This window comes from Psammomys obesus, unplaced genomic scaffold (genome assembly GCF_907164565.1).
Source record: "Psammomys obesus unplaced genomic scaffold, mPsaObe1.curated_primary_1811, whole genome shotgun sequence".
NCBI lineage: Eukaryota > Metazoa > Chordata > Mammalia > Rodentia > Muridae > Psammomys > Psammomys obesus.
Genome location: NW_026585504.1, coordinates 32,867,424 through 32,881,723, shown reverse-complemented (window position 1 = coordinate 32,881,723; position 14,300 = coordinate 32,867,424). Strand labels below are relative to the sequence as shown.

The 14,300-nt window shown below is 41.0% G+C and overlaps 1 protein-coding gene across 1 annotated transcript; it reads right to left on the bottom strand.

Moving 5' to 3' along the window:
• Positions 1-3,808: 3,808 nt before the first annotated feature.
• Rag1 (recombination activating 1) lies at positions 3,809-6,931 on the bottom strand. The gene has a single exon (XM_055604957.1). The coding sequence runs from the start codon at positions 6,929-6,931 to the stop codon at positions 3,809-3,811; it is 3,123 nt and encodes a 1,040-aa protein (XP_055460932.1).
• Between the last annotated feature and the right edge of the window lie 7,369 nt (positions 6,932-14,300).

The following is a 14,300-nucleotide window of genomic DNA, read 5'->3' as shown; positions in this document are numbered from 1 at the left end:
TGCAAATGCAAAAAATAATTATTTCGCCTTACAATTCAAAAGCACCCATCATGGCAAGAAAGCCGAAGCACCAGAACATGAAGCAGCTTGTCCAGAAGCAGAGAGCAATAGATGCCTTTTTCCCTCACTGAAAAGCTCACTCACACTGAAAAGCTATTCCCATTGGTTAACCCAGTGAAATACATTCCCATGGGTGTGGCCAGAGGCCTGTCTCTCGGCTGATCCTAGCTCCTCAGCTAACAACTGCATTTTTATGTCTTTCAAAGCAGGGTGATAATTTTAAGTATGGGCAGTCAACATTATGGATATGTGACAATAAAAGGCCAATATAAATCACAACACCTGTTATTTTCAGATCTTAAACTTTTATTCCAAATACGTAAACACAAACTTGTGAGTAACAATTACAATGCTAATGAGTAAAATGTTAAAATACAAAAATAAGTATTGGAACTCATTTTCTTCCATTTGAAAACATTTAACATGGAAATACAGGTCCTCAAATCAAATAATACATTGCATCCTGGTGTCTAAACCTCTCCTAAAGGAGAAAAATAGACTCATGCAAGCCATTAAATAAAATGTATCATTATATGTAAAATAATAATAAAGTGAAATACAATACCACAAAATATCTCCCAAAACTAATTAATTCTGAAGTATTAATTAATTCTGAGGTACTGTGTATATGTTCTCAGAGAACAACAACAACAAAAAAAAAAAAACACAAAGAGAAATGGGTACAAAGTATCAATTTTGACTTAAAACATCTTATCATAGGAAACTAGAACAACTGTCATACAATATCTAAAGGCATGCACATATATAATCAAATGTCACTTGCGAAACTAGTCTGGCTGGCACACACCTGTCATGCCAGTTACTCAGAGGCTGGGACAGGAGGGTTGCAAGTTCAAAGTTAGCCTAGGCAAACAGTGAGACCGTCTCAAAAAGCAAAATGTTTAAAGAAAGCTGAAACTATACCTCAGAAGTAATTTCTTGGGCTAGCATGTGCAAGACCCTGGTTTATTTCTACGATCTGCATGCCTCCTAACTGTAGAATTTGAAATCTGTGTAAAATCATATGAAATCCATATTTTCAACCCCTAACTGCCGCCCCCAAAAATCTTTGTTTTCATGCATATTTTGTGAAAACAAATTGAGACAAAATTAAATTCCAGTCCACCTGAGAAAGAAAGACATCTTTCCCTGCTGCTCTGGCATCTGTGTGCATGTTCATTAATCCCAAGATACTTCTTAACCTCACACCCACCATTCATCAATTTTCGTCAGCTCCCATCACTGCTCCCTGCAGTCACTGCGGAAGGCTGGCAGGAAGACTTGTAGAACCAGGTTTCAAAGCAGAAAAATGCATTGCACTTCTCCAGCCCTGCTCTGTGCTTTGAGGGAAAAAAAAAAAATCCTCCATTCATTTCAGTAAATTTCCCAGGAGTATGTGCCTGCATTTGCAATGGGCATTGTTAAAAATAAAAGTAGAGTATTAGACCAGAGTCTGGGATAATGCAATCTCCACAATGAGAGAAACCAATAGCCACAGGCAGCACTCTACATAGTGAAATCCTGTGGCCAGGTGTTCTTGAGGTTTATCAGAATGTGATCTGATTAAGAGAGTCAGGGAAGGCTGTGCTATAAATCATGCCCTGAGTCAAATGCTTCTGAAATTGTCCTACAATGCCAGCAAGGGGGATTTAATATTGGACAGTATTTACAGTGCTGCCAGTTGACTAACAGAGTGAATGAGGAAAACATTCTACCAAACAGTCCCAGCATGCTCCAGGGAGCGGGACAATGGTGGGAATTTAGCTATTTATTAGTGCACAGACATCTGTAAGGAGTAAATAGGATGAAAGGACTGGTGATTTGGAAGACTACAAAACAAACTACAAAACAAAGAGGGTTTTATAAATAATGCTAAAGTGTTTATATCTTTCTGACAACTAAATTATGAATGTCTTCGATATGCTCCATACAGAAAGCAAAGAAATCTGCCATATCTTTCAACATAAAACACTAAACTCAATCTCTGAATATTGCACCAAATGTGTGCCACTTAGGATAATGTCACTCTTGCACATTTGACAACTAAATTACAAAGCTCTTTGATATACTGTGTACGAAGACTGACAATTACGACCAATAAAATCAAAGGAAGAAAAAAAAACTAATTAACACTAACATATCATTATGACTCACTAGCATATAAAATCCCATGCCTGCTCTTAAATTGCTGGGGCCTGGCAAATGCTGCATTCCTAAGAGCACAAATAGTTTCCAAGTAACTGCAGCCACTAGAGGGTTTATGGGTTCCTTAGAGGTCTGGCTCAATTTTATTCTATCCAAAGGCCCAAGACAAATAGATGACTTTAAATTCCATCCTGAAAGATGTAACTCTCACAATTATAAACTGTAGCAGTTACTTGTAGATCCTAATTAAATTCTGATGCTACTGTATAAACGACATAAACACAGCATGAAGAACACAGAACTAAGAGACAAAAGGCTTATGTTCAAATTCAAAATCAGGTGTTAATTACTTCTCTAACTTCAGGAAAATTATATAAACTCTATCCAATGCCCCCACCCCAGAGAGCTGTGGTGAGATAAACAAGTGTGTGAAAACAAAAGTGATAACATATAAGTAAACACTGTTTATTCCTCTACTCTGAGTAGACTCCATCTAAACTTAACAAATAGAAAAAGTTCGGCACCGACCTGCTACAAAATGTGGGCACACTGAAACTCAGCTGATCATAATGGAAATAACACATGGCAGAATGAGAGGCCTCTATAAAGCCTAGATTTATTCAAATTGACCCATGCTTCATATAGAAAGAATCTGACTGACATTTTCAGCAAGACATTAAATTTGTTTGCAGGCAGTCAGAAAATATGGGTTTTAAAAAATCTGTGACCTTGAGATTATATGAAAAGCATTGAGAATATAAATTACTCTTAATTAAAAGGTAAAACTAAATAAGCAGAGCTGGCTACAGATAGCTAAGCAAACATAAGCTTATCAGATTTAATAGGTAGCTTTAGCTAACAGGTGCATTCTCTCATTCCACCATTGAAAAATTTACGACACTCAATGACCTCCTAGACACTGAAGGTGACATTAGCAATGCCATTTAAACCTCAAAAAAAGCTGATTTTCTGAAACCTGTCTTGATGTAATTTATTTCTGCATAAATGTACCACACAGGAAAATTCAGTGAAAGCCCTTGGTAAAGGTCATCATGTCCTACAAATGTACGGTGTTGTTAGAGAAATTCTAAAAGGCTCCTTTGGAGCTTGTAGAATAAGTCAACATATGTGAAATTTACAAGACAGACCTACAAAATACGAAATGAGAAAAACTGCATTGTATCTCACTACAAAATATAATAAGTTGAGGTGAAAAAAAAAAAAGACATGCCCAAGAAAAATTCCTTTCCTAGCATGCTTGGCTGTTCTTTGACAGCCCTGGCTTTGATTTTCAAGGCACACGCACATCTCCATGCATCCCTGGTCCCCTGCAGTTACCACTGTTCTGAGTTACTGAGCTTTCAAATAACTGATTTCTCCTGTTGCTCTTCTGGACTCACGAAACAGCTCAGACAATCACCTCATCGATTATCCATCCCTGACCAGGTGACAGTACCTCTGGCCTCTCACTCCAACCTCCCCCACCTTGGGTGGTAAGACCAGACCCCCACACACAACTATGTGGCGGGTACTAGGAGAAGACCTCAGTGCAACCCAAAGAAAAACACATTTGCAAACGCCAGCTTCTATGTGCTGGTCCTATTTAGAACTCCATTGAATCTTGGATTTCCAGAGAGTCCTCAATGCCCAGTGGGTCCCCTAATACCTCCTTTGAGTTCGTGGTAAACCCAGAGCTTTTTAATGCATTGTGAGCATTCATAAACTTCTGGAGGTATTTTGAAGTGTATAGCCAGTGATGCTTAAGGACATCTTCCATCTCATAGCATTTGGACTGTCTGGCATTCATTTTCCGGAAGCGTCTAAACAATTTATTACCAGATTCATTTCCCTCACTTGCCCATGCCCCGATAGAACCATCCCTCTCAATAATTTCAGGGACGTGTGCCAGGGTTTTGTGAAAATAATTAGTGATTTTGCCCTCGTATCTATATTTAAACTTGGTAGAAAGAAGCTCAGCAAAACGCTGTGAGTTGAAACTATACTGGCACAGGGACTCTGGACATTCTTTAGCAGGGCATGATGAACGCCACACGGGTTTCATCTTCAGGTAAAGGGCCATCAGCTCCCTGAGAGCTTCATGCCTCTCCTCAGAAGGAATCAACTCACAGACTGCGTCTACAGTCTCTTGGGTCATAAGCCGCCGGGCAAAGTTGCCATTCATCCTCATGATTGGTTTTAGGTTCATCCTTTTCCGGAGATGTTTGTCCAGTGTGGCCTGCCATCTCTTTCTTTCCACTTTAGAGGCGTTGGGGTTTTTGTACACTTCCCCTATCTCCAGCTGGAAAATCTTGTAGAATTCAGCCGCATTGCCAATGTCACAGTGAAGCGCATCGATGGAAGGGACTGTCTCGATGAAAGGTTTAGCGGAAACACCTTTCACCCGGTCCCGGAGTTCCTCCACCGACTCGTGATACGGATTGGACCTCCAGACCTCATAGCGTTCCAGGTTCTCAGCGTGGCTTCTGGTTATGGAGTGGAAGACAAGGTTTTGAGAGGCTTCCAGACGGGTGGCGTCACAAAGGGTACAGATGTAGACTGAGCCGGAAGCCTCCAAGCCTTCTACTTCCCGGACAAGCTTCTCATCATATCCAGTGCCCCTGAAGATGAACTTGAAAGTCCTGAGGATGCCTCCCATCTCCAGCATTAATTCACTGCTCTTCATGGCTTCCCTTTCAGCAATGAGAGGGCTTAGGATAGCAGTCAGGGTCTCGTGGTCAGACTCATCCGCCAGCATAAGACACAACGGCTTGCAACACAGTTCAGAATTGGGCTTGGATTCCTCGAAGACCTTCACATTCTGCGAGCCATGCTCTATCGTAATTCTCATGACTGTGAATGAGAAACGAACCGCCTTTTCCGGAACTGCGGGGCCACTCCCATGCTTCTCGCTCACATCCCCCATTCCGTCACAAGACTCTTTTACCACTACTGTGAAGGGACCGGTCAGGTAGTCATCAAGATCTTGGGATCTCATGCCTTCCAAGATGTCTTCTTCCATGTCCATCAAAGCCGAAACCAAAGCAGAGTCATAGCGGAACCTCTTTGCAATCGTGTCCACTGGGTATTCATCCACGGAGGAAGCAAGCCCAGACAGCCCATCGATGATGCCAACGTCAGTTCTGGAGGACACATTCTTCAGAGGGGGCTGCCACTCAAAGGGGTGGTAGCCCGGCAGAAGGACTTTCTCAGCATTCCGAAGAGCATGCAAAGGCTGAAAAATCTGCCTCCCCGTGATGGCTTTCACAGTCCTGTACATCTTATGGTATTGGCTGCAGCTGAGGAAGGTGTTGACACGGATGGCCAAGCACACAGCTGGCTGCAGACCGGAGCCCTTGCCTTGCATGATGGCCTCTAGCTCATCGGCTTGTCTGTGCTCATTTCTCGCCCTCAGCGCCAGCAGGAACAACGTCAGGCACACAGCCTTCACGTCTCCACCTTCTTCTTTGTCGGCAAACTCTTTGACTTGAATCTTGAGCTCTCTCAGCCGGTGTTTCTGGGCCCTTCGTGTCAGTGACAGGAGATGCTGACGAGGCCGGCCCCCTTTATTAATATGCACCAAAGTCTCTTTAGACTCTTTGTGGCTGGAGACATGGTGGTTGTATTTTTCCAGACTCACTTGCTCGTTGCACTCTTGTGCAGGACACTTTACCATCAGAGAATTCAGGATGCTCAGAAAGGACTTCACTGGAGCCTCCAGGTCAGTAGGGAAGCATGGATAACGGCAAGAGGGACAATAGCTGCCCATGACTTTGAGGCATCGTAGAATGCAGATCCTGCAAAACAGGTGCTTACAGCTGGTCTCCACAGGGTCAGCCAGAATGTGTTCACAGATCTGGCAGGAGATGGACTTCACAAAGTGTGCTGGGAAGTCCACTGAGAGAAGCTTGGTGCTGAGGTGAATCTTACTGCAGTTGGAGATCTTCTTCATGACTTCCTTGCTGTGGACCCTAGCCTGAGCTCTCTTGCGACGTTCTCGTCTGGAGTGACTGAGCACAGTTTTTAATTTCTTGCTGAGATGCACATTGGGCTGTTGCCTCTTCCTCTTGAGTCCCTGACGGGCAGTGAGGCAGATGTCACAGGACGGTGTGTGGGGGTGCCACTCTACAGTCGTGATCCTTGGAAAGTAGACCTGGCAGTGGGCACTGCTGAACTTTCTGTACATCATGATCCAACAGTTGTGGCAGAACTCAGTGGGATGAATAGAGTCGACATCTCCCTTCACATCAATCTGGAAGGCCCTGGCAATGAGGTCTGGCCAGGAAGTGACTCTTCTTTCCTTCTTTCGGAAAAGGCTTTGGGTTTTAGCATCCACGGGCCCGTGGACTGGGTATCTCCGGTTGTGCCCATCGCTCTTGAAAGGATTCCCACAGATGCGGCACAAGTGTCTAAGCCTGGCTTGGTGAATTGCTTTGTCGCTTGACTTCCCATCAGCATGGAATTTCTTTGAAAATTTAGGATGGAGTTTCAATGGTCGTTGAGTCAGAGCTGAATTCTGACTACCAGGTTTATCTGGAACCACTGGAGACTGCTCTAGATGAGGCTTTCCCTCTGAAGAATCCTTCTCCTTTTTTGCTTCTTCAGGTGCCTTTTCAAAGGATCTCACCCTGAACAGCTTAAATTTCCACTCAGAAAATTTGATGTGTGGGTGTTGAATATCATCCGGGCCAGAACTGAGTCTCAGGGTTGGTGGCAAGGAGACAGCCATGTTGGCTAAGCTACCTGGGAACAATAGAGAAAAAAAAGTCAAGCTAAAAAGTATATCAATATCTTATTCTGTATCTTGGAAATAATTGAGATTAACACACTCAAGCTTTCATTTATTAATTCTGTTCAAAAGATATTTATTAAAGCTCCTATTTTAATATGCTGTGTTGGGTACTGATAACATAGCCAAGAATATTCAATCCTTTTCCTAACAGTATTTGGGGCCACTTATACTACAAATAGGCATGATTTTAAATACTATGCATATGTAAAATTTAATTCCCTTTCCACAAAAATTTTAACATCTTTGAAGACAGAGTCTTGGAGTGAGTGATTTATTGATTTCATCTCCCGATGTCCCTGATACCTATTAGGTGATCAATAGTTGTGAGTAAATGCAATGATAAACTGGATACTAAACCAGAGAGAAGTAATATTTTCCACATTGTATTAGCCTCATTACACTAACTGGACAATATATTTCTAGGTTTTTTAAAGCATTCTTCCAGGAGATTTGTTGTTTATTTCTTCCAAACGGGTCATAAAGAGATGATAAAGCTACAAACCCAAAGAAACTAATTACTCACTACTTGAAAGGATGAAGTGAATTTAGAGCGTTATGGATGCAAACTAATAATAAGTATCATGGATAGTAATTATGCTTACAATTTTAATTAGTGAATGCTGCTGTAAATTAGAAGGCTGAGTGTACATTAGAAACAAAGCCACGGAGCTCTTTAAACCTGCAACAAGCCGTAGCATGAGCATGCTAAGAAGCTGAAGGACTTTTAAGATGCAAACTTCAGGTAGCTACAGACAAAACTCACACAGGTCATCCTGAAAGTCACTGCAGAAGAAAGGCCACCCAGCACAACAGTTTGTAATCAGAAGAGATACGAGGAACAACTTTCTTCTGGTTAAAAATATTATGGATGAGGGAGATGATGTAGAAATACTTGTTTTTAATTACAAACAAGCATGATGGTGCATATCTATTATACCAGCACTACGGAGAAGGGACAGAAGGATCAATACACGTTTGCGACCAGCCTGGTCGACCCTTTAGAGTTCTAGGCCACCCTGGGCTACATAATGAGACTTTGTCTTAAGTAATAATAATAATAAAACAACAATAATGAATAAAATGATATGCCAATTGTAGTGTGAATATCAGTCACTATGTAGAAGAAATGCAAACAGTGCCATTTGAGTATCCACTAAACCTAAATTAGACCAAATGTCCCATAATTCCTTAGTTCATAATATACCATCCCATCCTTGCTTCCCAAATGTGTCTAGGTCAACTCTTTTGACCTACAGGTTATAAGTAGAAACTCATTTTCCCCTCAACAGATTAACCAGCTCAATGAATTTTATGTAGTCAGGAAGACAGTCCCTCAAATGAACACATTTTGTCCAGAAGTGGAACTAGGGCATCAGGGGAGAAGTGATGAGTTAAGGACTGGTCCTGGATCCTGCTAGCAACATTGCTTTTGAATTCTTCACATTAAACTAACATATTTTGTTCCATGTGTACCAAAGTTTTTTTTTTCATTAAAATTAAAGACAAATTTCTAAGACTTGATTGATAAACATAGTCCCACTGTTCTGAATGCAGGACTGTGCGAGCTAAACAATTCTAAAAACATTTCAAAGGTCTCAAGAACCCCAAAGGTATTTCAAGTGACACCAAACAAAGGCCTCAAAGTTGCTTTCTGATCAATTGACTCTTCTTTCTTTCTTGTAATACATGTGCGACCGTTCTCTGTGTTCCTCGCCTTTGGCTTGAACTAAATGCCATTTTTACCACATTAAATATTGATCTTTTACATTCAGTAAGTCACCTTCCTCTGACTCCCACTAGCCTGAAACACCATGACCAAACCCACCAAACACAGCTGTTGAAGTGTTTCCTGTAATAGTGTAGTTATTAGCCACAGCTTGTCAAATCAGACGTACTTATTAGATTATTTTACAACTTAAATCATAAAGTTTGTTCAAACTTTTGAAATGGAATGGAGATGGAAACCATGTGATATATTTTAAGAGAATGTATACAAAGATGCCAAGAAGGAGTTTCTGTGGAGGCTACATGTCTTATTTGGGAGAATACAGAACTTTAAAGTATCTGATTTAGGAAGTCCTTGTAATTCCCCCAATTATCAAAGATTAGACTATTGGTACCACTAATTTATAAAGAAAGCATGAAGAAATTAAGATACCTTCACATACCCTTGAGAGGAGTATAAATGTAAATGAGCATAAAACGTCCAGTGACATTTTAGTAAAGCCTTTTAAAAGTTAAGATATTTTGTCTTTAGTGCAATAAATTTCCTTTGAGTTATTCTATAGTTATTCTATAGAAATACCTCCACAAGTATATAAAGCCTGGGGGAGACTTATTTAAAAAGTTGTTAGCTACTTTGAAAAACAGAAAATAATATAGATAATTGCCAAAGTGGCATTATTAAATAAATTATGATCCATATATAGAATAGAAACTACATTGTGTGTACATTATACAGATGTGTGATTTCTCTATGCATAAATAAACAAAATATGTCCATGTGCAAAAAGATAAGACAACGAACATAACAAATACAACAGGCTCTTATTTCTGCATACATATTCAGATTTTATGCACATGGAAAGTACAGGAATTCTAAAAATTTGTGCACTAAAATCTTATTAGTGCTTAATCACTGAAAAATAGTTAGAATTAAGAAAAGGGTCTCTTAATATTTTTTGTTTGAAGTTTCCACACAACATGTTTTTTTTTTAGTTTTATGACCAATTCAGCTCAAATAAAACTTGCTCAAGACTAGATTTGTAGGTATTTATGATATTTTTATATTCTTGTAATTGTTCTTCAAAAAGAGAAAAGGCTTAAGACCTACCTAAGTCTTAAATCCAACCAGCATCTTTATTGTTGTTTATTTTCTATTAAAGATGTCTTAGGTAGAGAGGACTCTTGCTAAAATGCTCAATTCCTACCCAGAAAGGCAAAGAGGCTAGACATCAGACAAAGGAGAAAAGAGGGAACAAGTCAGGAGCCTGACACAAAGGACCTCTGAAAAGCTCTGCCTTGCAGACTATCTATGTAAATACTGAGACTTATGGGCAACCTTTGGGCAGAGTGCAGGGAATCTTAGGAAAGAAGTGGGAAATAGTAAGGTCTGGAGAGGACAGGAACTCCATAAGGAGAGCAACAGAACCAAGAAAATCTGAGCACAGGGGTCTCAGTCTGAGACTGCTATTCCAACCAAGGACTATGCATGGAGATAACCTAAGATCCCTGCACAGATGTAGCCCATGGCAGTTCAGTATCCAAGTGGGTTCCATTGTAATAGGAACAGGGACTGTCTCTGATATGAACTGATTGGCCTGCTCTTTAATTACCTCCACCTGAAGGGGAGGCAGCATTACCAGGCCACAGAATAGGACAATGCAGCCACTCGTGATGAGACCAAATTGACTAGGATCAGAAGGAAGGAAAAGAAGACCTCCCCTATCAGTGGACTTGGGGAGGGGCATGCATGCAGAGGGTAGAGGAAGGGAGGGATAAAAAAAAAGATGTCTCAGGTAGACTAACATCTAACCTGTAGACAATATGAAGCTAGGACCATGGCAGGATAGTTTCATACTCATAATTTGAAATTCTTCCAATGCTCATTGTTTTCTCTTGTAGCAAAAGGTCTGAGGGAAGACACCTCGGAGTCTAAAGACAGAGGGTCTGATGCTGTCTCAGCTCTATCCCAGGCAGCACTATCACCTGTCTATTGCTATCCTCTGCCAGGGCTGCACTGTCCTTCCTTTCATCGCCCACGAACTCTGTGAATCCAGCCTGAAGTGGTATGGATGAGGCAAAGCTTAGATGTCTGGAAAATGTACCAAGTGTAGCAGCAACTCATTTCTGACTGCAACACATGCATTCCCCTGCTTGGCTCACCATCTCCTGCAAACAGCTACTTCATCACTGATTAGCCAGGCAGCTCCAGAGACCGACATGTCTCTTTCTCCCTGGCGCTGAGATTGCAAGAATGGAACATTACACCCAGCCATTTTACAGAGGTTTGGGGGAATCCCACTCGGGTCTTCATGCGTGCAGACACTTTATTGACTAAGCTATCTTCCCAGTCCAAAATACACAATTTCTGTGCACCCAAGTGTGGTCCCTCTTTGTCACACCATCCCACTCCTTTTTTCTCTCTACAGATTCTACATTTGATTATCTGCCACACAGCATGCAAAAAAACCCACATTTTTAGCATCTACGAAACAACCACAATATTCTTGCCCTTCTTCCAGGGGATCCCTCATTGAACCACGTTAGAAAGAAATGTGTAGTCGCTCCCCTATGTTACACAGCACATGAGCATAACCTCAGAGTAGGGTCTCTTCCACGGAAATTCTCAAAATTAATTTGAGTCAGAATCACTACAGAGATTGTTTTCCAAAACATGCATATCATTAGCTCCCAGAGAGTCTGCCTATTTGCTCAGGATGGAATCCCGAAACTGCGTTTTTAAAAAAGCATTGCAATGGTCCCGATGAAGTGGCATACAGGCCGCATTTTCAGAAACACTGGACTTGTCAGTTCAGGAAACGTCAGGCCCCAGTGGGGAAACCTGGGAAATTGCACATTGGGTCCCAGCCTGGAATTCTTTGCTCCTGATTGCTTTTCCTTGCCTGAGCTAGCACTGTGTTAGTTCCTCTCTCCTTCGCAGTCATCCAAGCAGCTCTCCCTAAGCTCTCCTCCGCCAGCAGCACTCACTTATACCGACTTAGATGTGTTCTATCTAGGAGCCTGCCATGTCTCTCGGCTCGGCCTTCTATTCCTTTTCTGTCTTTCATTCATTCCAAACAAAAAAGGAATCAGTTCCAGCTTTCTTCATCCCTCCCTTCGCTGCCTGCAAGGAAAACATCTCTCATAGTCCTGCTTAGAAACACAAAAATAGAATAAATATTTTGGCTCAAGGCATGAAAAATACAAGAATTACCTTGCTCCACAGGCCTCCTGGCCAGAATATTAGGATGTCTGCAACTTAGTTGTTAATATTCAATACCACAGAGATGGCAACGTGTGTTGTATATTCCCTCCTTTCTCTCTTGTCCCTTAGTGCATGGTGCTGCATTATTTATCAATCCTCACTGTCCTTCCTCACCCCCCACCACCACAGAGGGCTAACCACAAATCATGGTAGCCAATCACAGGCCAGCAGCCCCCCCAGCCCCCAGCTCCAGCTGGCACCTGGGTCTTCAGGAAGCTTAGCTGGGGGACCTGAATGTAAAAACATTCAGGGTGTATTCTGGAGGGCTAACAGCCAGTTCACTGCCTGGGAGCACCTCGGGTGGAAATGATCTTGCCACTCTAAACTCTTGGTTTCTACCTGAACTCTAAAGCTCCATGCCCCAGTTTTTGCATCAAAGAGTCAATGGGAGCTAGCAGCAAGAGTTCCTATAGGAAAGTTCCTGGAATGGCATCTGGCTCTTAGTAAATACCTTTTAAATATTAACAAAGTTATTCGTTTTATTTATTATATATTATAAACATTCCCAGAACACTTCCATCTGGTCAAGCTTTTGTCAGGAAGCTTGATAAACATTGAAAGAAAACTAAGCTTAAATATGACTTTAGTCTTGAGGACAAGAGACCTGGATACAAATGACTGAGTGTTTAAGTAAGGAATTACTTAAATTCTTATAAATTTAAGTCTGGTCACCTACAGCCTGTGGTTGGCATTATTAAAGCAAAATGGGCTAGGTGCTTTCTACGTGCTTAATTCTCACTAGAGTCGTATGCACTCAATGGTATTAATATCTATAGAAAGGTTTCAAGCAATAGAAAAATTGGCCCGTGATCACCCAGCTGTTAGATGTTGAAGGTGGGTTGGAATTGTGAAGCCTTCTCCCTGTGTCTCTGCCTCTGCCTGTCTCTCTCTGTGTGTCTTTCTCCCTGTCTCTCCATCTCTCTATGTCTCACTATCTCTCACTGTGTATCTGTGTGGGGGATGGGTATACATGTTTATGTAGGACCACAGGTGCAGGTGCAGGTGCACCTGAGTGCAGGGTGCATGAGGAGACCAGATGTCAACATCACTGGGGTCTCACTCCATTGATCAGCACCTTATTTTTTAAAACAAGGTTTCTTGTTGAACTTGAGGCTCAACAATTTTAGACTATCCAGCAAATCCCAGGAATCCTCCTGACTCCACCTCCCCAGCACTTGAATTACTGACAATGCACCACTGTATCTAGATCTTATACATGTTCTGGGAATTGAACTCAGGCCTTCAATTCATGCACTTGGGACAAGTGAGAAGATCCACAGGATAATTTCCATGGAAGCAGCTGCCCTTCCCATTCATGTCCCACAGAATCATAGGAAAAGGAAAAGAAAAGGTCAAATGTTCATGCTTCACTTTTAAGGAAAGAGGAAAAAATGCTATCTCACAGAACTAGAGGAAGCCAACAAGCCCAAGGACCCCAAAATCTGACTTCAGTTCTACATGCACATTAGAAATCAAATGAAACTAAGGTGACTGAGCCATCTCTGTTTGATTGCCCCGGGCTTTGCATCAAGAGTCCAAGGCAAATAAAATTGGTTAGTCACCATTCGGCTCCAAACCAGAGTTGGAATATTTTTTTCTGGACTCAAATATTCATAAGTATAATCCTTTTCAGCTTTTCTCAGAAAACTTAGACTCAACAAGAAAATATGTTTCAAGCTGTTTAGGATAAGGACATGAGGGTCAGACCCAATAATTAACAGCCACTCACCTATCTATCTATCTATCTATCTATCTGTCTATCTATCTATCTATCTATCTATCATATATTTCTGTGTTGCTTACTTTTATCAGTCCTATATTACTTTTAAAAAAACAAGAAAATTCTGAAGTATTACAAAAGTTAATTCTAATGAATTAATGAAAGTACTGGATACATACTAAAATACCCTTAAAATTGTTTAGTCTTACAAATATTTAGGTGCGTTTATACCAAATTCTTCAAAGTCAAAAGCACTGATATTTTTATATTTTCCCTCATTTTACCCAACAGCCTCTTCTTTACCACCCACATTGCAATCATATTGCTGTTATTTGTCTCCTACTGTGAGCTGAGACCACTTTTGTGTCATGAAAAAAACAGGCTAAGCTAAAAACCGTGGTCCTTTTGCCTAGAGACTAAACTTCTTTTCACTGTCCTTTCAAATATTTTCAATGGAAATAAGCCCCAGCTGGAGCAATCCTTGACTTTCATCATAAAATTGCAAAGTCGGAGCTATCTAAGACTCTGTGTTGTTCCAAGCAAATTAAATAGATAAATAAATAAATAAATAAATAAATAAATAAATAAATAAATAAATA